The following is a 27,548-nucleotide window of genomic DNA, read 5'->3' as shown; positions in this document are numbered from 1 at the left end:
ATTTGTGGTCAACATATACGTAGAGGCGAGATAGCCACGTGGTTAGAACGCATGCATCTTAACCGATGATTGTGGGTTCAAACCCAGGCACCACTGAATATTCATGTGCTTAATTTGTGTTTATAATTCATCTCGTGCTCGGAAAAAGAAGGAAATTCCCGGGGTACAGAAAACCCCTCTACTCCCAGCGACTAACTCTATCTTTGATTTGTATCCAGTACCTCGAGATCTGTGACCTTATAACAAGCCAGTAGACCGACAGATTGCCTTAACCTTTACACTGGCCTTCTTATACAACAAAAAATACTAAGCATTGTTGATAAAATCTATACTTATAATAAATCTGTAGGGAGGTCAATTTTGTACATGAAATATTTTTACAAAATAACTATCAGGGGGTGATTAGGGGTCGATACTGATGGCAAAAATGCAATCAGTAAAATTTTTGTCTGTCTGTCTGTCTGTCCATATAACCGTTATAGAAATAAAAACTACTCGACGGATTTTAACGAACCTTGGTACAATTATTTTTCTTTCTCCTGAGCTGGTTATAGTATACTTTTCATCACGCTATAATCCATAGGAGTAGAGTAGTAAAGGGAAATGTCTGAAAAATGGGAGAAGGTACCCCATATTTTGAGCTTCCGTCGCGTTTTTAGTCTTAATGGTTAAAGCTACACAGAAATCATGTATTACGGAAATGTTCTCCTTAAAATTATACAATAAATATCCCATGACAGCCTATGTCTATCTTTTATGGTTGACTCACAATAACACGTATCACTCCCAATAGAGTAGTAGTTCGAAGCTTTCTGATTATATTTGTCTATGCCTACGTTTATAACACTTTCAATCATCCCAAATCACAAAAGTTAACAGTATTAACCATACCATAAAAAAAATCATAGAAATCGGTATAGAAACACCAAAGTTATACATAAAATACGCTAATAAAAAAGCTACCGCACGTGAGTATTAAATCTATACTATTATTATATATAAATCTCTAGAGTCTGTCTGTACACTTATTTTAGTCGTAATTCGTCATGTTTTCTTTGACTGACTTAATTTTAACAATTTTTGAAATTTTTGTGTGTCTGTATCTTTATAAAAATTGGCATACAGGAAAAACATATACTTGCGCAAATCATAGGCTATCTATACATACAAAAGTATATATAGATAGCCAAAAGGACGTGTTTGTATGTGTGTCATCGATAAACTCAGAAACTATTTGATCGATCATTATGAAAATTGGTATGTTTATCTATTGTTTCATGGAGGAAGTAATTATTTAATCCGTATGATTAAAAATAACCAACAGATAGAAACTCTTACGTGTATTACGATACACTTATATTCCGATCAACCAATAATTATAAAATATGAAATAAAAAATGAAAATCTATTCCAAAAGCATAACAACTAACTTAATTTCCGTCATATGCCAATAAACATAAAATAATCACAACAATAATATTTATCATTTTAAAATGAGATAATTATTGTAAATTACATATATGGGAAGAAGTGATTAGCTGTTCTGATTATAAGAAAGTAAACAATAATCATTATTGGTAAGTATATTCATAACTCCAATAACAAATGAATCTTTGAATCTTTAGTATAAAATGTAAACGTAAGACACATAACCAAAAAAACAACTTATTTATATAAATAGAAACCACCATGTCATTGAAGAAATAAAAGATCGGAATATCAACTATATATGCGTAGCGTCATCCAAAAGAGCTACGGAAACAACACGCCAACAAGAAATACGCTTAGAACAAATAGAATCCGAATTTTTATCCGAATTACTTTAAGAGCTGCCAAAACAGTTAGTTGTCTAACTGATCAAGTTCCAGATCTACGAACAAGCATCTTTATCAAGAGATACTGATAAACCTGACAAGCTCAATGGCTGGATGATGAACGATTAAAATAGACTAAGTCAAGAACTAGAACCAATCTCAATAAATCAGCCTTCAATTACTATACAGGTTATGATAAAAAGATGAATCCCGATGTGATCATCATCATCGTTCAATGAATATAGTATGCCCATATTGTCACGCTAAATAAACTGATGGTATATGCTAAACTCCACTCCACTCCACTGGTAAAATGTATTTACCACAACTGGTTGAACCACCAGATCCTCTTCTTACCTACGTTACGGGAACTATTAAGGAGTCTAAATATTTCCTTAAGTATATTAGAAATTAAAATTCATGCTTTTAAATGACATCTTTTGGAGCAACAAATATTGTACAATACAATAATTTCGCGTCTACGTTTAAAGTGTATCATATGATTGGTTAACTTCCTCCAGTATCTAAATAAAATCCCTAATTTCCGGACATTTATTTCACGGAAAACGTAGAAAAATATTGATCTTCGATGCATGTTCAGTACCACAACTAATCGAGAAATAATCGCTAAATTTAGGATTATGCCTAAAACTGCTCTAGAAAGTGAAAAAACAAATGATTCAAAGTAATTATCAATGCAGATAGAACGCAGAGCATAAAAGGCGTATTAAAGCTTCCATAGCTCCTGAAGTCACAGCTGTAATTATCGGTACAGAAATTACAAAACGAGGTATTGTTATCACTAAGCGACACAAAAACAATCAAGGTGTCGCTGAAAAATATCAATCGTATGACAATTATTACGATTATTCAATTATGATTATGCCAGCAGAAGATTGATATCATCTTGGACTGTATCAAAATAATCTCACGACTGTCTCTGTGACATCGAAGAGTTAGATTTTTATGTGTATCGTATAATGATTAGAGATAATAAATCTAACCATATTTTGACGGACGTTTGGTGTGATACAAACTTTTCTTGACTATAGAAATTTAATTAAAATTTTCATCGTACCAACTTTACATCGAGATAACACCAACAAAAACATTCTCATAAATCATATCCGTTTCCGGATTCAAAAAAAAGAAGATATGATCTTGATAAATAAGTTTATGGGTGTTATGACCAGTCTGCAGCCTATCGAGAACATCATTGACGAATATTAAATGAAATATTTTTTAAGTATTTGATTAGATCTTGCACGTTTCTTGATTATTCGTACATTCTATCAGTAAAATATTTTTTTAATTTTTCATATTGTAATTAATACAATATGAAAAATTAAAAAAATATTTTTCTACGACTAATGCGCAGCGAAGCGGGCGGGTATAGCTAGTAAACTAATAAAAAAAATCTTTTTGTTTAATAAACGCTGCTGGGATATATTGGATGCCGTGAATTTAGGTTATAATACGAGTAAAGGCATTCCAGGTAATAATCTAATCACTGCGTGAGGCCTTTATTCGCGAGAACGTTGATAATACTTTATACGACAAAACTTGTTACTAAAAGTTATGTTTATAACCGTTTATAAAGAGAATAAATACACCAATCGATCTCAATTCTCACCGTTCGTACTGAGTGCTAATATATATTGTGCTTTATTTTTTTCTGATTCCAATATCCTATATCCTGGCCACATGTTTACAGAATTGAATGTAAACAACATTAATTGTACAATCAGAGTAGGAAAACCATCGTTAGTTTTCAAATTTATTCCTTTATCAAGTCTTAATCTCTTAGTACCTTTTGAATCTAAATATCAAATCATTGCGACGCAATATATCATTCTCGATCGGTAAAGCAGATTATCGCTCATTCTGAGCAAACGGAAATAGATCTTAAGGTGACGAATCTCTTCTTACCCCGACTGTACTCTTCGAGAACAAAATACAGAGTGAAAAAATATAAAATTAACTTATTTGACTAACACTTAAAGGATAAAATGTGAATTAAATAATTTCAATAAAATTTAAAAATTTTATCTATTTTGTATTTTATTTGCTGTCTCTACTCTTAGTCGCAACAGTCTAAGGCATACTTATGACCTCTTGTAAATACAAGCGTCACTCAGGCCACTCAGCACACTAATGTAAGTCGGTAATAATTATTATTAAAGAGGTGCGCTGATCCAGGCGAACAGATCTATAATGTTTACGAGAATCTAGTAAATTGATTTGTACTTTTAATTAATCTAATAACAAGTCGAAAAACGTTATGGAAAACAGTTCATGTTTTTATTAACCGGTTCATAATAAGAGCAAGCTTCACAAAAAGTTTCAAGTGTAGATACTCTAAACGCCTATAAAACGTTCTTAACTTTGACAAATTTTGTAGGTAAAGTCATAAAAAAATTCCGGAGTCTTTTGTACAATTTTTAATATTACTAAAGCAATTACTTTCTTCCGTTCGGATATTTTTTCTAGAGAAATAATTTAAGTATCAAACAAAGTGCTGTAAATGTAGTTTTATAAATAAAGGCAGCTGGTTTGCGGCTGATTAATTTTATTTATATTAAAGATGATATGTGATTATGTTTGTCAATCAAACAAAATATGCCCCATGGATCACAGACCAACAAGGTAAAATAAAAACAATATAACTATAAAACCACTACTTGGTGGTAGGACTTAGTGCAAGCCCGTCTGGGTAGGTACCACCTACTCATCAATTATTCGACCGCCAAACAACAGTGCTCAGTATTGTTGTGTTTCGGTTGGAAGGTTGAGTGAGCCAGTGTAACTACTAGGTTGGTGGCGCATTGACGATGTTAGGATTAGTTAATATTTCTTGCAGCGTCATTGTCTATGGGTGATGGTGACCACTTACCATCAGGTGGCCCATATACTCGTCCGCCAACTTATACCATAAAAAAAAACCAACAGACTTATCAAACCTATTATTATACATTTTTTTGAATTTATTAATCGGTAAACTTAAAAAAATCTGCGGTAATTTTGATACATGTATAAAATATTCTTAAATAATGATTTGTATATTACTTTTGACATCGTTGTATTCGCGGTACATGTTGATAATAATTTGATATTTATAAAGAAATTAAAATATTTTATATATTGCAAATATCAACAGTAATTGCATAGTCCATTTGCTCAATTTTCTGTGATATTAATAAATAAACAAGAAAAACTAAAACTGAACTTTTCATTATAATAATAATAATTTAATTATTGACAGGGCTTTGTGCAAGCCCGTTTGGGTAGGTACCACCCACTCATCAGATATTCTGCCGCCAAACAACAGTACTGTTGTGTTCTACACTACATCTTAGTTCCCAAGGTTGATGGCGCATTGGCGGAAAAAGGAATGGTTAACATTCCTTTTTCCGCCAATGCGCCAATTCCGCGTTTCTTACTTATTGTTTATGGGCAGTGTGATCACTTACCATCAGGTGGCTCATATGCTCGTCCACCAACCAATGGCATAAACAAAAAAAAAGTATATATTTATTTCCAAAATCATAAACTCGGTCCCGATGTGAAGCCTAATCTGAAAAAAAAATGACAAAAGACATGAAAAAAGCTTGCGACACGTCACGGGGATTACTTGGAATCCCACAGATCCCCTCAAACTAAAGGAACACATTTATAAAACTGTCAGCAATCACGAGGTCACGTGGGGATCGGAGTCTAGGACAGCAAATATGACGAATAAAAGGCACATACATTTAGCTGAGATATAGTGGGATGTAAAACCTACACTGAATATTATCATCATTACATAGTATAAAACAAAGACGCTTACCGTTATCTGACCCTGTGTACGCTTAGATATTTAAAATTACGTACGAATTTTTATCTGTTATTTTAAATAAAGAGAATGATTCGAGAGGAAGGTTTTTGTATATATAATACATGGACAATATAGTAAAGAAACACTGATGATTTCAGAAGTTATTAATGTGATGTCGTAAATAAACAAATTCTGTAGTATGTTTAGTCGCAGTATTGCAGACGTGCGAAGCCGGGGCGGGACGCTAGTTATATATTAGAACAAGAATACGAGAATATATCTTGGGCGTTTTAAAATAATTATAATTAACAAAACATAAAGTTAATCCGCTCTTTACGTAAATAGTCTAAATTTAAAGCGGATACGGTGAAGCGCTGTTTTGTATATAATAACATTAAACATTAAAACTTTATTAAATGCGCTGTATTTTCTCGTATAAGTTTTGTATTTAGTAATAAAATTAATTACGGAATAAGCGTATAGAACGGCACAACTTAAATGTGACATCGGCAAAATTCGTAAAACCGATCACATCCGAATTAAGTACGCTCTCCCAAATTATCAATATTTATTTCTCATGTGAATATGGTCTTTACACAAACATAATAACTTATAATATCAAATGAGAAAATATATTCGTCAATTTGACACGTCGATTTACATGCACTTGCTTTCTCGGGCTGAATTGACGGGAAAATCTATAGCGACGAATAGCGTCCAATGGCGCGATAGGTGGCTATTTCTATTGGTTGTATAAATCGGAATTATTGAATTTGCCGATGCTACATCTAAGTTGTGTCGTACTATACGTCTATGTAGTTTTATAAATTCTAATGAAAGTATAATATTTTGAAAATATGAGTATTATTGAATGAAAAGGGGGAAAAAATGTCGTTCTTTATATAAAGCTTAAGTAATGATAAAATATCATTCGAAGGTTATTATGATAGTGAAAATATCACGATTCGTACTCGGTCCAGAAACGTGCTCTGTCCTACGAACGAGGGATAATATTTTTTATCTTATAAAAGTATTTCTGTGATGATAAATACGGTAAGTTTAATTTGAGGGATCCTTTTAAGATTTATTTTTATTGTTCGCGATTTATTTCCTCATAGACTTAGAATAAGGCTTTTGTAATATTCTTGAAAAGAAAGTGTTCTATGATATATGCACCTATGTAACAGCTAGACATAAAGTATCACATTTTTTTTGTTTTAAGAAAATAATATATACGAACTATTTTTTAATAAAATTTCGATTTTAATGTGACCTTGAACGTTAAGTGGTTCGTGACAAATTTTCACGTTTAAGAATCAACGTCATTGCGTAATTATATTATTTTAGTTGAGAGAGTTTTTAATGTAAAAAATTTAAAGATATTGTAAAATTATTAAATACTATTAATATTCTAATAATTTAAAATAAATAACACGATCACGTGTGCAATTATCACAGGAGATATGTTTTACAAAGAAAAGTATAAAAGAGACAAAGCATAATGAGATTTGGTCGAAAACGTGAAAACTATTCAAATAAATACCAATATTAGAATAGTCTCATGGGTCCAATCGAAGCGGAATGTCCCGAGAGAAAGAGATAAAGCTATACGCTATTACTATTTTTTAATTCAATCGATTTCTTTCATTTCATATCCATGGAAGTTGGTTGCATATGGAAGCATATGGGCCACCTGATGGTAAGTGGTCACCATAACCCATAGACAATGAAGCTGTAAGAAATATTAACTATTCTTTACATCGTCAATGTGAGACTAACCTTGGGAACTAAGACGTTATGTTCCTTGTGCCTGTAGTTACACTGGGCAACGCACCCTTCAAACCGGAACACAACAATACTGAGTACTGTTATTTGGCGGAAGAATAACTGATGAGTGGGTGGTACCTACCCAGACGAGTTAGCACAAAGCCCTACCACCAAGTGATATTTAATATTATATTGATCCAGCACTATTTTTCATTTAAATAGAGAAGCCTGTACTCTATCGACTCTATTATCGCTTTTTACGTGTGTTTGTACACATGATGGTGCACGATTTTAAAAGGCACTTTATTTTATACGGTCCTTGTTATTATATTACAAGAATAAATCACCATATAATATTCTGTTACAAACGAGCAATATCACATACAAATTGATATAAACTTATTTAATTTGACACATACATAAATACATGCTAAAGAAAATACTAATATTTTTTTCAGCTTTTACTAATGTAAGTTAGAGTTATTTTGTTAAATAATTGTTGAAGGATCACTCTTGATGTTAATTATGAATATAGAAAACGTTACAGCAATGACAATTAAAGTTACAACAATGTTCCCAGCATATTCTGCGGAGAGAGGTCAATTTCCCGCCAATTTATTCTTTTTTTTTATAATGTTGCCCCCTTAAAAAAACTGTAGCGACAACACTAGTGTATTAAAAACAAAGTTTCTTAACGAAAACACAGTTTATACATAAACGTACAGATGATTTCCTTTTCGGTGGGAAATTCTTTGATAGGAAACCCGTTGATAGAAATGCTTAGCGTTCCAGCAAAGCCGTTTCGCTCTGACGACTTGCCTGTAAACCGTGGACCACTTTGAGTCAACATGAAAGTAGACGTCACAGAAATTACAAAAAAAATGCCCTCGGATTATTTCTAATAATAGCTACCGCTACCGTTGCAACTGTTTCATTTTTCTTTGATGTAAATACGTCTTTAAACTTTTTTAATGGAAAGCAATTCAGAAAAAGTTTTGTAGTTATATACCTTTTTATCGTATACATTAAAATTTGATTTACAAAAACAAACAACCACCTGTAAATTTCCTACAGCTGGGCTAAGGCCTCCTCTACCTTTGAGGAGTAGGTTTGGAAAATATTCCAGCACGCTTATCCAATGCGGGTTACTAGAATTTCTTTGATATTAGACACATGCAGATTTCTTTATGATGTTTTTCTTCACCGCCGAACACGAGACGAATTATAAATACAAATTAAACACATGTTTATTCAGTGGTGCTTGCCTGGGTTTGTACCTGCAATCATCGGTTAAGATGCACGCGTTCTAACCACTGGGCCATCACGCCTTTTTTGTATTTACACTCGATAGCTAAATGATAAAGGATTTCATTACGTAGATTGAGGACTGTGATGCATCGCGCGTGGGGGAGAGGTGAGCCATTTAGAGATCGTTCCGCTACATCACGTCCGTATACTTTTTTTATACTCTATTCCAACTACAACAGGAAAAAAGGTAAACAAACATTCGACGGTAAATAGACGCGATATCACTGCTTGAGAGTTTGATTAATATGTGATGTTCACCATTGATTGTGAAAAACTGGTATTTCGGACGTCGACGGAACTATTATCAGAATTTCGGAAGTAAAATCAAAGTAGAAATAAGTAGTTAAGTGTAATAGTCGAGTCGAGATGGCCCAGTGGTTAGAACGCGTGCATCTTAACCGATTATTGCGGGTTAAAACCCAGGCAAGCACCGCTGATTCATGTGCTTAATTTGTCTTTGTTATTCATCTCGTGCTCAGCGGTGAAGGAAAACATCGTGAGGAAACCTGCATGTGATAAATTTCATAGAAATTCTGCCACGTGTGTATTTCACCAATCCGCATTGGAACAGCGTGGTAGAATATGTTCCAACCTTCTCCTCAAAGGGAGAGGAGGCCTTTAGCCCAGTAGTGGGAATTTACAGGCTGTTGTTGTAAGTGTAATAGTGTTGTATTATTAATAAATATTTTTAGAAACAGAAGTAGGAAGTAGGTTAACCTCTAAAACAATTATCTTTAATTTAAAATAACAATAAAACTACTACAAAAGAAAACATTTAGTCCACACCACAAATAACCGTCAATAATCACAATACACCGCAATAATTATATTCGCGATCTCAATGTGTCAGCCACGAATCTCCCGCCTTTTTTTTTAATGGAAGTTGTGTGACTTGACGCAGATGTTGCTTGTTTATTCCAACAATATATATCGATCATAAACTCTTAGTAGTGTAGAATATACCTAGCCTACCTAGTTCTAAGGATTGTTTATCTTTATTCCTACTTCCATTGACATTTTGATCCAGAAAAGCTAAGACATTTATTTGAGTTTCAATCGTAAACCTTCGTCAAGATCTATCGACTACGATTATTAAACATTAGTATAATTTGTTTTAATCATTGTATAAACACAGTTATTGAAGTAAATTATTAAAATGAAAAATGCAACAGTTTTTTCTTGTCCAAAAGCTAAATCAAATCAGAGATTATGTCCAGTTGGGAGTCTTAAGCAATAACGATGGAACACGTGAAGCGATGCCAGGAACGTGAAAGATGGATTCCGTCGAAGCGGATCAACGTTGTCGAAATTGTTTTGCATTGAAATTTTTCCAACAACGCCGGGCAATCCTTCCTGTATTCATATAACGTTCCCGAAAATCTCGATGCAATCCGTATCCCATTTGTTTCAGACTTTTCGTATCGCAGACCAATCATTAATAAAGTTCTAACAATACTATCTGTTTATTTGATTTATTTTCTGAAACCAACGTAAATCAAAGCTTGATATCATCATCATCATCATCATCATCATCATCATGATGATCATCAGCCCGTACCCGTCCACTACTGGATATAGGCCTCTCCAAGTGCACGCCACTGTGGTCTTTCTCTGGCTTCTCGCACCGTGTATCGTAGTCGGTTCCGGTAGAACATGTTCATTGAACATGACCTTGGTTTTATCCAAGTTCATCCGCAGGCCGATACGCATAGAAGAATCAGCCAGCTCGTTCAGCGTTTGTTGTAGGTCCTGCAGCGTTTCTGCCACGATGACGATGTCGTCTGCGAATCTCAAGTGAGAGATGTATTCGCCATTGATGTTAATGCCACGTCCTTTCCAGTTCGGCGTCTTGAACATATCCTCCATTGCATTAGTGAACAATTTGGGGGAAATAACGTCCCCTTAATAAGCTTGATATCACAAGCAAAATATGGGCTTTGTGCTAGCTCGTCTCGGTCATCACTCATCAGATATTCTACCTCCACACAGCTACTATTGTTATGCTCCGGTTTAAAGAGTGAGTGAGCTAGTGTAACTCATGGTACAGTGGGCATAACATCTTAGTTCTCGAGGAACGTGGCGAATTGACAATGTAAGGAATAGTTAATATTTCTTACAGCCACTAATCATCGCGTGGCCCAAAAAGCTTACAAAAAAATGTAATGTAATGTATGGAAAATATATATCAAAGTGCAATAAAACCGCCCTTGCTCTTGAATATCCAATTCCTGTTGGACTATTACAGTTTGAGCCTAACAACTGTTGCTATCAAATATTTCTTGGGGATTGATAAATTTTGCAGTCGATAAATCTGTAGTATGGAGTGTTATGCTTCTTTATAGGTCCATAATACTGCTTTTTTTAATTTGCTTAAAAATTCGAGAGTTTCTATACTGTAACCGTAATAACCCTATCTATAAGTTACAGCATCAGATCACTTCAATGATATAAAAATATTGTATTGACATTCAAATATAATCACAAGTACAGTTTTACAGCGATACGAAAATTTATTAGAATTAGTAAAAAAATTTCGTTTTAAATTCGTTACTATATTCTAGAATTTTCTAGAATTCATTTCACTTACGGTTTGTATAATTTTTACGCTATCAAAAACGAATAGAAGGGAAAATATTAAAACGAGTTATAAAATTGTACACTACATCGAATTAGCTCAATAAAGATTGTTTTCAAAAAGGAGCATATCATGCTAATAATAATAATCTATATTTAAAACATTTTCCGCTCGAATCATAAATAATATAATTTGTCTTTAAAAACATATTACAACTCTGATATATCAGTCTTCATTTTTATTGAACGATATTAGAAAATCACGTATTGAAATACGAATTTCGTTATTACAATTTGCGTAATATTGCTTTGAATAACAAAAGCGTGATGGGATATAAATTGATGCTTCAAAATCACTGTATCGTTCGGATAAACATCTATATTGTTACAAATTCGGTCTGATAGAATCATGATCATTTAATATCAGCTTCTGATGTGTGTTGACGTTGGAGACAAAATAAAAAACATCAGCTGCAACAAAAAATAAATAAACATGAATCGAATGACGTATAAAGTGACACTTGTGTTTTTTCTTATTGCGATGGCGTCGTACGCGTTCTGTCAAGAGGAAGCAACAACAATACCAGCAACAACAGGCCAGGAAGAAGAAGAAGAGGAACCCCAAAAGAAAGGCTGCTCCATTTGGTGCTGGATACAGAAGATTGCTATGTTTGTTATCTCACAACTGCTGAGCGGTAATTGATTTTCTAATAAATTTATCTTGTTGAAAAAATAACGTTTTATTTAAAAACTACGTGTAACTACCGGCACAAGGGACATACCATCTTAGTTCCCAAGGTTGGTGGCACATTGACATTGTCTATGGGTGATGGTGACCACTTACCATCAGGTGGCCCATATGCTCGTCCGCCAACCTAAAACATTAAAAAAAATATATTTCAAAATCGAAGTCAATTTAATTAAGTTATTGTTTGAATCGGAATTTCATGTTTTAAGTTTAAGAAAGTGACATTTCAATTTAATTTTGAGTCGATATCTGCTGCATCAAATTGGAATGAAGCCAAAAAGATAAATTTCAATTGAGAAATTTCATCTTAAATTGATGTAAAATCACGTTATGCCTGCTGTATTCTAAGTTGATAGGTTCTAAATGCATTATCCATACATGTATTATATATAATTTGCGTTTAATTTTTATTATTATATACATATTATTATGTTATGAGCTGAGATAGCCCAGTGGTTAGAACGCGTGCATCCTAACCGATGATTGCGGGTTCAAACCCAGGCAAGCACCACTATATACATATATGTGCTTAATTTGCGTTTATATTTCATCTCGTGCCTGGCTGTGAAGGAAAACATCGTGAGGAAAACTGCATGTGTCTAATTTCATCGAAATTCTGCCACATGTGCATTTAACCAACCCGCATTGGAACAGCGTGGTGGAGTATGTTCCCCTCTCCTTAATGGAAGAGAGGGTCTCATCCCAGCAGTGGGAAATTTACAGGCTGTTACTTTACTTTTTATACATATTATATAATATAAACAATGTGCCATTCAGATTTATTTTTACAAGATATATGGTATCGATGCGATTATTTAAAACTGTTTGGATTTCATTTTATAAAATACGTTCCTATAAATAATTCGTAGATAGATGATAGATAGATTCATCTGCTAATAACTGGTCACACTCGGCCTTAGATTTTAACAAGAAAACAAAGATTAACTGTTCTGAAAATCGACATTAAGACAAAAGTTTGGGGACTAAGATATTTTATTTCTATTGCCTGCTACACTACCCCCTCACAATAAAAACCGGAATACAAACACTTAGTGAACGTGAAAGTGAAACAGTGATGAGGTTGGTAGTCAGACACGTTTGCATAAAGCCTTACCAACTAAATTGATTACTGTGAAAGTCTGCAAAAAATTGGCCAATATTAAAATTTTCGATGAAGTAAAAATAATTTCCCGTTATACGATTTCACAAACGTCGTTCATAAGAAAATGTCAAAATGAAACCTTGTAACATTAAATATAATAATTTCATGAAAGCGAACGCTTCGACGATTTAATTTTTAAAGTTTTTCGTTAACGAACTCGTTTTTATGGCTTACGATATTTCTTACTGAATTTTATTTCGTAATATATCATACTCATATTATATATGATTGTGCAGTTTGTTCGTTTATATTCGAAATTCTAACCCGTTTGATATGGAATTTTTATATTATGATAAGTAATAGTTTTCGGACGTACGTATAGTACGACACAACTTAGATGTAGCATCGGCAAAATTCGTAAAACCGATCACATCCGAATTGAGTACGCACCAATATTTATTTCTCATGCGAATATGATCTTTGCACAAACGTAATAACTTTTAATATCATATGACCTAATATATTCGTCAATTTGACACGTCGATTTATATGCACTTGCTTTCTCTGACGCGAGAATGTATAGCGACGAGTAGCGTCGAATAACGCGATAGGGAGCTATTTCTATTGGTTGTATAAATCGGCAGTAATCGGTTTTATTTTCATTCCATTGCATTTTCCGATGCTACATCTAATTTGTGTCGTACTATATAGTGTATATTTTTACACACGACGGCTCATGTGTGTATGTGAGTTTTTTATTCCAACATATATTTTAAACTCCTGAATAGATTTGTATGTACGATCCTTAAAATCCTTAAATCACTTGCATAAATTAATAATCATATAATCAATTGATGTAGGGAAGTTGTATTTTAAATATATAATATAAATATACACACACATATTCATATATACAGGGTTATTGGTAATTCGACGTACACCCGCTAGGAGGTGATAGGGGTGACTATTTGCAATAATTTTAACCCCCGTATGCATAACCAAATGTGACTCATTTGTGAGTTATCAAGTTTTTTACCTTTTTTCAAAATTTTTCAAAAATGCTAACTTCTAACATTTTTTTTATAAAAAAATATCAATAAAAATCTATTTTTTTCTTCTGATTTATAAAAACGAATAAACACTGGATATTTGTGAATATTTAAACAATCATTATCAGCTCAAATTTAAAAATGGGAGACGGAAAATTTTATTTTTTTTCCTTAAAAATACCTTTAAAACTAAAAAAAACATTATGAAACTTTTTCTGCTTATTATTTTAAAAACATAGCCGTTTTCTTAGCTTTCCAAAAATGTATAAAAACTAGGAATTTATTTCAAAGCAGCGAAAATAAAATGACCAGAAAGGACGCTGGCGGGAATTCGTATTCGAACATGAACGAATTTGTACTGAAGGTCGCTCTTTAAAATTCAAATTATTGCAAATAGTCACCCCTATCACCTCCTAGCGGATGAACGTCGAATTACCAATAACCCTGTATGTTTATATTTCCCAAGCTTTCAATCGTGACTGTGCCCCATAATATGTGTACATTATATGTATGTTATGTGCGGGTATAACTATATATTTTTCAAATGTCATCCAAATCTTCTTTATTTATAAAAGAAGTTTAAAATGAATACAGTTACTTTTTATAAATTTATCACCCAAGAGGTTGAAATTGGGGATGAAAGTTTGTATCTAAGGCCGGCTTTTTATCAATGTTTAATATACGAAATTGGTAATTAATCTAGCGTTTATAAATAAAGTTTAGTCTTCAAACTTTCGAGGCTTCGTAAATTTTATCACTGAAGGATAAAAAAAGTTTGTCTAGTAATTAAAAAAAATATTGTATAGAAATTCGTCATGATTTATGTCTTTTTTATAAGGAAAGCTGGAATGTTCAGGCCGAGTTTGGCCTTGGCGGCAAATCTCAAGGGAGGATAGCCAGCTACGCAGAATTTACTATAGAGTGCTTAAACATAGGCACATGTTGTAGTAACATAGGTAGGTGCTGCATTTGTGTTTATGATTCATATCGTGTTCAGCGGTGAGGGAAAATATCGTGAGGAAACCTGCATGTGTCTAATTTCACTTGAATTCTGCAATATGTGTATCCACCAACCCGCATTGGAATATATGCTCCGTGATGCGTCGTGATACATGCTCCAAACCTTCATCCAAAAGGAGAGGGAGGCCTTAATCCAGCAGTGGAAAATTTAAAGGCTGTTAATGTTGACGGAGAGAATATTGGCAGTCGGAGAAACTCTGACCGATGACAAAAGTAATAATCATGAAAGAATTTAGTATTTCAAATTTGTCCATATTGAATTTTGTGTAAGGTGCAATGTCTTGACCTAATATTCCAGACCTGTAAATCCATCTCTGCGGCGTGTTCATATATATCCTGTACTATTTTCTTTATCGTGAGTCACATATTATACTAGTTCAGTTAACAACTTAACTGTTGTGTCTGCACTTTCGACGAGGAAGTTGTTAAGTTACTAGGCTAGCAGATAGTAAGAAGAGTATTTGTATTCGAAAACTAAAGTGCAAGCTCTTAATCCGATGGGACGACAATTCTCCGCGACCGAGGGATTATTTCTTCGGGTCGTAGGAACAACTTCAAAACTCAGGCTATCTCTGAAAATTTCTTAACAGATCACTTACTTCTTATTGGCCTGACTTGGGATTTAAAGCGATGATATATATATATCAACCAGGATATTAATAAATAATATTATCTTGTTCTTAGGTTCTGTATGGAACGAATTATAAATTTTATATTGATTGATTATCCAATGCCTTGTCGTATATGATAAATGTATTTATTTTCATTAGTAAGTACGTGCGTTATTTTGGTGTATTGATCAATATTATGAAAAAGGACTAGGTTGTTGGTTGTCTTATAGAATTTCTTTTTAGGAATTACAAAGTTTTAAATATGCATACCAATCAAATCAACTGCTAAAAGATATGTTTTTTTCTGTAGCAAGTAATTGATTTGAGGACTGAATGTTTAATATTCAAACATATGATATTGTCTTCTACCTATTTATGGTTTAACTTTTGACCATTATTAAAAATATTTGCGGAAAAAAAATATTGCTTGATTTTTTTTTATTGCATCCAATATCTTTGTATGCTGAACAAATAATTTAAATGCTGTTTTTTTTGCACACCAAATTTTATACTTGCTCAACATTTAATTACTTCTCATATTATAATCGGCCATTCAATAAATATTTGAAATAAATCGACGTACACCGATTTCAAGTTTTAGTAATTATCAACAAAATATTATCGAAAACTAAAAGATCGCAACTATCACTAAATTTGTTACTACTATGACAACCCAAGATGAATGTCCCTTTTTCTACTACGTCTGAAAGGTGACGTCATTTCTTTGACCACGTTCATCAGTTTATTATTATAATTCATTATTACTATACATTTATTTATATACAATTATAATTGTCTATAACCATTCTCAATAATTGGGCTATCAGACACAAATAGAGGAAATGCCTGGTCGGCTTTATTATATTAGTAAACATATGAAACGAAAGGTTAATCGACGCTAACACTAAAAAAAACAAATCGTCCGTCCGCATACAATTGTAATCGAGTTAAAAATATATTTTTAAGGTATTTTTATTTCATGAAACTGGGCTAAGTCATTAAACCATTTTGCTTGGTTGCACCGTTTTGCTGTTTTGTACGTACGTTTGCTTTTTAGCGCGGAACTTGAGGCTAAATAGTGAAATCATATTTACTGAAGTACCATTGAAATGTTGGTGTACCTATATTAGTTTTATATATTTTCAAGTTTTAGTAAAAACGTGTGCAGTTTTATTTATAGTTCCATGCTGGTGAGGTATTTCGTCAGAAAATCCAATGGATAAGCCACTTTGCACATGTATCCCAAACTATGGAATTTGTATTGTATCGACGGCCAATTTTACCAGCCAGCGATACACTGTTCATGGCCTTACTAGTTACTGATATTTAGCTGAGTTATCCCAAAAGTGCCTATACTCCATAAATGAACTTCTTTTTTACATATTCACATTAAATGTGCCGTGTTAAGGACACAAGCTGCAAATATTTTCTAAATATTTATTTTTAAATCAAATAATTGTCAAAATTACTTTAAAATTTATGAGACTATATTGCTTTGAATTGTTTTAAACGCATCGCTGCACAAATTTTATTACGCAGATAAAAATACAATTTTACAGATACCTTACATTATAATCCTATTGTTAGATTTGTTGTACTAAAACCACGTTTTATATGTAATATCAAAACAAACATTCAGGAAATCCCGCATTAATTTGTGATAAATTATAATTATCCCTTGATATATTATGCTTACTGTCGACATATTTCATTGTCAATTATACAGATACCTGTTACACGAACTTGCTTCAATATTAATAAGGAAATCATTCGACGAATCGGAATTCATTACACGAACAAGCTAAAGTTAAATGTATTTCATTTCTCAGTTTCTGAGTTTACTCAACAACTTTAGCCAATAATTAATTCTATACAGTATCATATTGCTGAAGAGTAAATAAACCTTTCTTATTTAAATTAATACAGATGACTAAATCGTTAACGACCTCTGTGGTCGAGTAGTGTGTACATCGATTTTCATGGGTACGCCATCCCGTGGTCCCGGTTTCGATTCCCGGCCTAGACGACGTAGTAAGTAGACGTAAAAAGTTTATTAGATTCTTATGTTGTCTTGGGTCTGGGTGTTTGTGGTGCCGTCGTTACTTCTGATTTTCCATAACACAAGTGATTTAGCTACTTACATAGGAATCAAAGTAATATATGTGATGTTGTCCGATATTTATTTATTAAAAATAAACATGCATTGACTAAAAAATATGGACTTAGTAATGTCTGATGATTCAAGAGACGGTTCGTTTTCCTTCAAAAGAGGGACATTTAAATGATAATCGTTTAAGAGGCCATCAGATCAAAGTTGTCTGGTATTTGTAATTTTACTAATTCTGGCAGCATTCACACCACAGAATGTCATTATAAACAAAGTTCATGGCTTTTTGTTATTAGACAATACAACTCGCCGTGTCCCTTCGTTTTAAATCTGTAATATAATGTAAGGCCATATTGTCTACATTAAATGCACAATGTATTTAGGTACTTATTGGATAACGATAAACGCTGTTTTGTTTAAAATCCCTTCGAAATTCAGTTATTTTTTCTCGTTAAAACTTGGCTATTGTGGGTTATCCTTAACAGATCGATATATACATATATATAGGGATAAACAGACGCCGGTAAGCGACTTTGTTTTATACTATGTAATTAAGTATCACTTCTATCGCGCATCCTAATACATACACGTATATTTTTTTAGTAACACTTAATATAAAAAAATTTCTTTAAAGCCAGTAGTTTGCCAGATAGCTATTTTAATATTAAGAAGGAAATAAAATAGCCAAAACTTGCTAAAAGGTTCACGAAATCTATGCCAAAAGCTGACATACAATATTCAGAATTTCATACATCTTTTGCCAAATTTTAGGTATAGGAAATACCCCTTTCTTCTTAAAACGTCCCAGATATTCTAGCAATGCGTCCGAGTTCAAAGTATCAACAACGTCGAAATCGTGTCGATATGTCGACTATTTGGTAAAACCTCTTTGACAGAATATATTAAATATTTTTTAACATAACATATATATTTAAACTTTTAAAGAAAGGCCACTGTTTTTGTTATTTTAATCATTTATTCTAAACCTAATGTAAAGTCATCGTATTGTTTTGACATCGAATTATACACATATCAAAAATTTATCTTTTATAATGGCGATTGCTATTCTTAAAGAAAAACTCAAAATGCTTTTTTTTTAATTTTTTATTAATATTAAAATAGTATTTTGTAGAGATGTGTACAATCATTAAACACTTTTGCCTTCTTACAGACGTCTTGTTTATGCTGCGTTGCTTCTGCGCTTTCAATACAGGCGCTTCCGTTATCATTCGGTACGCTTCTACCGTCGAGCTGAGCTTGTTGCACGCGTTTCCTGAAAATAATCAGTCATTACATGTACATGTGTATAGCTACGTATATAATATTATATGTAGTATACGCGCAGTTGCAGGACAAGGCTGGGAATAGCATCACTCAGTTTGTCGTCACTGCAGACAAGTCGGTCTCGTCGGTCTTACCGATTTAATTATTATTTCTCTGAAATAGCTTTAGTATGTGTTATTTTTGTTTATATATATTTCGGATGAGATAATTAAACACTTTGATTGAAATCTCTTAGTTTAGAGATTTGATTCTGGCCAGTGAGACTCATGTTACAAAAACAAGAAATATCAGCTGGCAGAAAAAGAAAGATGACGGATGGCTTATAAAAAAGATTGTAACAAACCAATATACGAATTACGAGAGTAACCTTAGCCTTAATGACGGTGTTATGACATTTGATTCAATATCATAATTTATATCACATTATTATTGCATATTATAAATATAGCAGGGGCTATTGAATTTACTTAATTATATACAATTATTATTGTAATTAATTGATCAATAATTTGTAAAACTGTAATTAATATTTTTTTTTATATAGCATGACATTTAATACTGGCATGTAACACTATTTCTTATTTTAAATATGATTGAGTTGTCATTAGAAAACAACTGGACGATAGCGGGCCATTCTAACAAAAGATAGAGAGATTGGAGCATCATTGTAATACAATAATATTATTATGGCCATCCCGAACTACTGAAATTATAGAATCCAGCTATAGTTGTATTATTCCCTGAATGTGTATGTCGATGATGATGACCCTTAACCAAACAATTCTGCCGGCTCTCCGTTATATGTATATATATAATTACTTCATAGAACAGGGCAATATGAATCAAAAGTGTTACAAAGACAAATCCATGTGAACCTATTTCAGTAATAATTACATATATGGCACGTATTATGCAAATGACTAAACACTGCATTCTATGAGTTTGTCTCTTTAAGACTGAAAGCCAACTTTGTAATATTTTAGCATATATAAACTTAGTTAACTGGCGACAAATGTTTGCGACGATAACCGTACACTACGAGAAGGATTTACTAGTAACGCTATTTCGAATATTAATTAGGGTCGTAGGTCAATAGAGGTTTAAATACTTTAATCTTATACATACAGCCAGGCCTAGGCATAGTGGATTTTAACTTGAAATATAGGATTAAATTAACGATCCAAATAATTCGTGTATTATTCCGAATATTTTTTTCATCCCATTTGCTATTGAAATACTTATATGTACTTTGGAATAGTAGTGCAAAAAACTTCATTAAAAGTTATAACATCTCGCCTTATTGCCTCAACTGGTGCTAGGTCTGGTTCGTTTTTAGCCCCGAGGAGCGGAATTGTGACTCGGTAAATGCTGCTCATAGTTTATACAGTAACTATTTTTAATTTATATTTGTTTATAATTAAGGATTTAATGTTAGTAAGTAATTATCTTATGCTACAATAAATTATTTATTTTCACATATTAATTTGATTTCCTTAGCTACTTATATTCGAATTCAAGTTGACGATTGTGACAACAATAGTAATTGAATTTAAAATACAGTATCTCCTAAACAAATATTCCTAATATATAAAAGTCACAGCCTGTAAGGCTCCACTTTGCTGGGCTTCTTGACTACTCGAAAAATCACTATCAAAAAACAGTCTTATTCATTTACGCTTGATTTTTCTTAAAAATAACAGAGACAGAAATATTTCTGTGATTTCTATTTTGAAGCACGTCGATGTATTAATTTTCTACTTACCGGTAAAGGTCTATATTAATCTGTCCATTACTGTTCATAATGCCGAGTTTCCTCAACACGCAGTATATAATACAAGGCTCGTCCGATTCCTGGAATTCGATTCGTTTGCCCTTCGGAAACATTTCGGTGAGGCACTTTTCAGCGACAATATCCGACATCTTTTCGTGTGCGTACATAACTGATATACGGGCATAACTGATGTATGTACACTGGAGCAGCAAGATCGTGAATGTCAACAATTCTGAAACAATTTTGCTTTGATATTACAAGTATTACAAAGCGTTATTCCGGCTTTTAATACACGTGAAAATTAAGTAGGTAATCTATATTATATAGATTAATATTATAAATATGAAAGGAAGTCTGCCTGTCTGTCGATCTTTCACGAGCTAACTGCTGAACCGAATAGTAATTTGATGAAATTTGGTATGAAACAAATACTTTTTTGCCTACCACGTGACAATCAACCCTTACAACGCAAGTGAAGCCGCGGGCGAATACTAGTGAAATATAAATTAAAGGGATGACGAATAGGTTTTTCGAATAACATGTAGTGTGAGATACATATACATATACTGATTCGATTCGAAATTATTGTTATGCATCTAACAAAAGTTACTAAACTACTAGTTGCATATTATGGCTATTAAGGCAGTGTCTAAATTGGATCTTTTTTTCGCTGGATAAACGCCTTTACGCGTTTTCCCCACATGGAGTGGGTGTGTATATAGGGCTCTTATAGGCCCACCTCTACGGGTCTCCAAATCCTAGGGGGTTCCGAGGGTATACAATTGGATCAAAGGCGACATAATGGATACGACAATTTTAAAATAAAATTCTACGATATATTCCGGGTAGAAATCAGTGAGTCCTTTTCTTGCATCTGCATGTTGAAAGCATCATGGGAAATTCAGTGTATTTGACAGGTTTTTAGTTTCGTACATATTTGATATGTGTAATAGGATTTGTCTTATCTTAATATTTACAAAAAAAGTCAATGTACCTATATAAATTACAAAAGTGTGTATAAACAGATTAACGCATTAATATGAAACTAAAATTAGTCAGACCATTGTCAGACATTTGTTGATGGTATAAATTATTGTTTATCATTTCGACTTCGTCTGCGTAGGTACCACCCACTCTTCAGTTATTCTACTGCGAAATAACAGTACTCAGTATTGTTGTGTTCCGGTTTGAAGTGTGATTGAGCCCGTGTAATTACCGGCACAACGGACATAACATCTTAGTTCCCAAGTTTGGTGGCACATTGACGATGTAAGGAATAGTTAATATTTCTTACAGCGTCATTGTTTATGGGTGATGGTGACCACTTACCATCAGGTGGTCCATATGGTGGTCCGTCAACCTATTCCATAAAAAAACTTATTAAATATTTTCAAATTGTAATAGTAGATTTTTGTATTAGATTTTTTCTACTACTTTCATAATACTACGTTTCTCAAAGTGATAATTTTTCCTGCATTTTGTATAAAACTCTTTAGACTCGACGTTAAGCGGATCCTCATTTCGAATATGAACGTGATGTCCAAGGTACAATTCTACGTGACAACGTTAAAAGCAATACGATTTGATATTAAAATCGGTCTCACTAGCTTGAAATCTATGTCTCATACAACGTTTAATACTTTGAGACTCATTTAGTATTCGCGGTACATTGTATATTCGTCACATGCATACACACACACACACACACACACAAACACACACACACAAATACAAACACACACACATCCACGCACGCACGCACACTTGAGCAAATCCACACTTGTATGAGAAATGTTCTTCTGTTTTACCGTTTTTTAATCATTTATATTAAAAAATATACCTTATTCAAATAGTCTCTTATATGATTTTTAAGTACATTAAAAGTAAGCTGTGATTACTCATTTTAATTAATCATATAAAACATAGATATAATTTATATAATTATCATAAACTTGATATTGTAGTGTTCGATATACACTTTGTGTGTTATATAACTACGATATATGTAGGGGTGATGAATGGATGCATCAAATTCGACTCAGTGACGTAATTCATACCCAGGGGAGCAATTCCACTAATCTATAACACACTGAGGTTCCGATACGTTCCCAATTATCTTCCAATCCAACTGTTTCTTACAATAATAAACCTTAGCTCCATCGTAACTAAGTGCAAATTCTACTAATTTTTATCAGCGATGATACTTTCTCGATTCTGCTCCCAAATTACAACTGGATCGGTATACTTGGAATACGGCTACGGTAACAATAATATTTTGATTTGATTGCGACGGAATGAAGATTTGTCAGTAGAATTGTCCCCCTGGATAATTGATGCAATCACGTTGACGTAACATACGTCAGTGATTAAATATTATTTACATTTTGTGCTATTTATATTACGTTATATAAATATGACTAATTTGAGTTTTGTTTAATCGAATTAATTTTAGTTGGAATTATTTATTGATATGAATCGTGGATTATAAAATTTTCAAATGATTAAGTTGTTTAAAATTGTCAATGTTATTAAAATAAATATGCATGTGTATTTTCGTTTAGATATAAATAAAAATTAAGAAACATTATACAATTTAATAAGACATAATATACATAATACAAATGTTATACAAAAGTGTAAAAACTGAGCTTCATCATCATTCATCCTCTTCTGAATTATTCATCCGGTTCTCTGTAAGATATTACATATAGCTGCGTGCAATCATTAAACACCTTCGCCTTTTTGCACACATCGTGATCCAGATTCATCCCGTTAATATTCTGTGCACACGTCTCCCCAACATCAGATATCAAAATCCTCGGATCGTATCTATGTATCGCCTGTACCCTCCTATAATAGTTGCGTATATTTATAACGCCATCATTTGTCATGATACCGAATTTCTTCAACACACAATGGATGATGCACGGTATGTCGTTTCTATCTATGTGAAGTGGGTATTTGTATAAATTCCGAGGGTACATTTCTGTGAGGCATTCCTTAGTGATGACGTCACTCTTCTGGTCGTGAGCGTATTGAATCGATAGAGACGGTTCCGTGTCCAAACTTTGAGAAAAGAACTTATGTTTGTAGCCATTTACTGATATTCCTACAGATATAACAGCAAGGACGAATATAACTGGAATGGATAAATTTGAACACGAAATTGTAGATATAATGTATGTACACACTTGAAATAATAAAATTACAATATTTAACTTTGTAAATAAAAATTTTAATAAGCATAATTGAAATGAAATAATTAATATGATACATCATAAGTATCAACCTAATTAAAAATATACAGTTAATTATTTCTAGAACAGTATTACTTTTCTGAAGAGCAAACTCGAAACTCAACGCAGAATATCATGAAATACATTTCAAAAATCAACATATAAAAGTTAAAATGTGTCAAGGATATACGCATCAAAATCATAAATGGTTGTTATTACATTTTGACGGCAGGATAATATGTGGTTCTTATAGATTAATTCTACTGGTCCATCAGAATTCATATAAGAAACATTATAATAGTTAAGTTTACGAGGTAAACAATAATGTTAAAGAGTTAAGTCTGACTTTCTTGGCGGTTCTGGGTAGAATCTACTTTCCGAATTGGTGATTTATTATATTCATTTAACAATGTAACATGACGATTAAAAAGTGCTTTGAGTAAAGATTTTTTTGTTTGTTACTTTTTTTTAAAGGAAGTACCCGAATAATTACTGTTCCTCGGTTTCTTTATATAATTATATTAAAAATGTTTTCCAAAGTTTTTAATAACTATCGATTTGAAGTAAGCGCGTGTTTATGAGCAAAACTTTTTATATCACGAAAGTTTTGTGAGTGAAGTCGATATTAATTTTTCGTTGCTGGAAAACGGCGAGTGATTTACATTTAAAAGGGGTTAATTAAATAAGTTACCTTTCGGTGAATTTTTATGTCCCCTTTATGCATTTACAAGTAGAGTTTGTGTTTAAAAATAAACGCGTTCGAGATAACATTACGCAGATTTATCCAGATTTATTTTTATAAATAATAACAAAAAACACGAAATTTACTAATAAAAATTAATTTAATTTGAAATTTTATTTTTTATTTTTATGGAATAGGTTGGCGGACGAGCATATCTGCCACCTGATGGTAAGTGATCACCATCACCCATAGACAATGACGCTGTAAGAAATAATAACTATTCCTTATATCGTCAATGCGCCAACCTTGGGAACTAAGATGTTATGTCCCTTGTGCCTGTAGTTACACTGGCTCACTCACCCTACAAACCGGAACACAACAATACTGCGTACTGTTTTAGCGGTAGAATATTTGATGAGTGGGTGGTACCTACCCAGGCGTGCTTGCACAAAGCCCTACCATCAAGTAAATCGAAATCGAAAGAAACTGATATGTGTAGGTACTTATTTCATCATAAAACCTTCATTAAAACATGCTGTATTCTGTTATAAGATTTATGTAAATCGGTTCATTTTTCAAAAAAAAAAAAAAAAAATACAAAAATAGCGCCATCTCATATTTACTGAGATAACATCACATGGAATATTCTAGATCGATTGTAGGTTGCTTAAACTCTATAAGCAACCTACCTGAAAAAATTAAGAACGGGTTTTAAGAAATTCCACTCCTAAGGGAGTAAAACAGAGGCTGGATGTTTGTGTCTTTTATAAATTTCGCGCGGGTAAAACCGCATGTTGAGTTAGTGTATATACATGTAAGTAAAAAAATCAAATATACCAAATAGGTACTTACTTTCCATTATTCCTTTTGATTTTAAACAATATCCAATATATTAATTACAGTTTACCAATATAGGACATAATTCCATTGGAATATTACATCACCGACTGAAAATCTCGCCATCAACCAATATTATTGTTTCCAAAATCCCATGACTTATGTTTTATATACTTGTTGGATTTTGCCAAACAATTGCCATTGTTCAAACTTTCGATAAGGATGAAAAACAATTGTACACGCAGCTGGGTAGAATATTTCACTTCTAGTTATGAAATCGTTATTGTAATTTGTATATGTATATTCATATGATACTAGTCAAACATATCGCCTTCACAAGCATATAATCTATCAATATATATAGTATAATCTACTATTCACAAAAATACTATTAACAACAAACACAATCATATTTAATAAAAATAACAGCAACATATAATAATACTTTAAACATGCAACTGAAATCAATCTTTTTATCCTCTGTCTCAACTAATATGGCCGTCGCCTGCCCGCCTGTCAGATATCTTCCGTAACGTTTCGTCGTATGTCCGGTGACGTCACTTCATTTTCGTTCAACAATAGTATAATTTTATATCAAAGAATAATTAATCATACAAAAAAACCTTGGTTTTATCTGCTTAGGAAAGTTGAATTTGTCGGACAGGCTTTTCTTTAATATAATCTTTAGTACATATAAACTATTTACTTGGTGGTAGGGCTTTGTGCTAACCCGTCTGGGTAGGTACCACCCAGTCACCAAATATTCTTCCGCCAAATAACAGTACTCAGTATTGTTGTGTTCCGGTTTGAAGGGTGAGTGAGCCAGTGTAACTACAGGTACAAGGGACATAACATCTTAGTTCCCAGGGTTGGTGGCACATTGACGATGTAAAGAATAGTTAATTTTTCTTACAGCGTCATTGCCTATGGGTAATGGTGACCACTTACCATCAGGTGGCCCATATGCTCGTCCGCCAACCTATACCATAAAAAAAAACGTTTCTCTTAAATCACGCTGATTATTAAAGAAAACTGTATCAAAATCCGTCACGTAGTTTAAAAGATCTAAGCTTACAAAAATAAGCGACCACGTTTTATACTATGTAAAGATTTATACAAACTTTATTTTAGTTATTTTCACCGTCCACAATGGCTTTAGGTAAATAGACTAGTTGTACGAATAAAATAATATTAACCATTTCATGTTTTCCGATTATGTTAGGGTAAATTAATGGTTTTATTAAATTAACCATTTTATATGATATATATAATACTATTATTCTAGAGGGAGAGGGTATTAGATGCTTGAATATTAAGAATTGATCCTCGATTTTCCATTCATACCAAATGTAATAAAATTCAATTCAATTGTGACGACCTCCGTGGTCGAGTGGTGTGTACACCGGTTTTCATGGGTACCTACGCCACTCTGAGGTCCCGGGTTCGATTCCCGGCCGAGTCGATGTAGATTACCATAAGTTTTCTGTGTTGTCTTGGGTCTGGTTGTTTGTGGTACCTTCGTTACTTCTGATTTTCCATAACACAAGTGCTTTAGCTACTTACATTGGGGTCAGAGTAATGTAGTAAGTAAAATGTAATAGATATACAAACTGTTATTTTTGCATTTATGATCTTTCACCCTTATCAATGTTTTATAATTCGCTCAGGAGCACCGCCTTGGAATACCTTCCCTTTCAACGGAATAGAAAGAAGAAATCCTTAAACCAGCAGTAAGATATTTTTAGACAATTACTTTACATTGATTTTTAGCTATACATACATAGAGAAACAGAAAATAAAACATATGTTAAATTATATATA

The 27,548-nt window shown here is 32.8% G+C and overlaps 1 protein-coding gene across 1 annotated transcript; it reads right to left on the bottom strand.

Moving 5' to 3' along the window:
- Window positions 1-19,018: 19,018 nt before the first annotated feature.
- On the bottom strand, window positions 19,019-25,861 carry LOC124538057. Its single transcript, XM_047115066.1, has 3 exons — window positions 25,743-25,861; window positions 20,964-21,204; window positions 19,019-19,190 (listed from the first exon to the last, which is right to left on the bottom strand). The coding sequence occupies exons 1-3, from the start codon at window positions 25,747-25,749 to the stop codon at window positions 19,031-19,033; spliced, it is 408 nt and encodes a 135-aa protein (XP_046971022.1). The 5' UTR covers window positions 25,750-25,861; the 3' UTR covers window positions 19,019-19,030.
- Window positions 25,862-27,548: the final 1,687 nt, after the last annotated feature.

The sequence above is a fragment of the Vanessa cardui genome, chromosome 19 (genome assembly GCF_905220365.1).
Source record: "Vanessa cardui chromosome 19, ilVanCard2.1, whole genome shotgun sequence".
NCBI lineage: Eukaryota > Metazoa > Arthropoda > Insecta > Lepidoptera > Nymphalidae > Vanessa > Vanessa cardui.
The sequence above is the reverse complement of the archived record's forward strand: the minus strand, read 5'-3'. Positions and strand labels throughout refer to the sequence as shown.

Bases quoted from the DNA above. Each gene is read 5' to 3' on its own strand.
- LOC124538057 (XM_047115066.1), bottom strand. The intron at 19,191-20,963 runs GTAAGTAGAAAA...GATTATTTTCAG, and splicing joins ATTAATATAGACCTTTACCG to GAAACGCGTGCAACAAGCTC.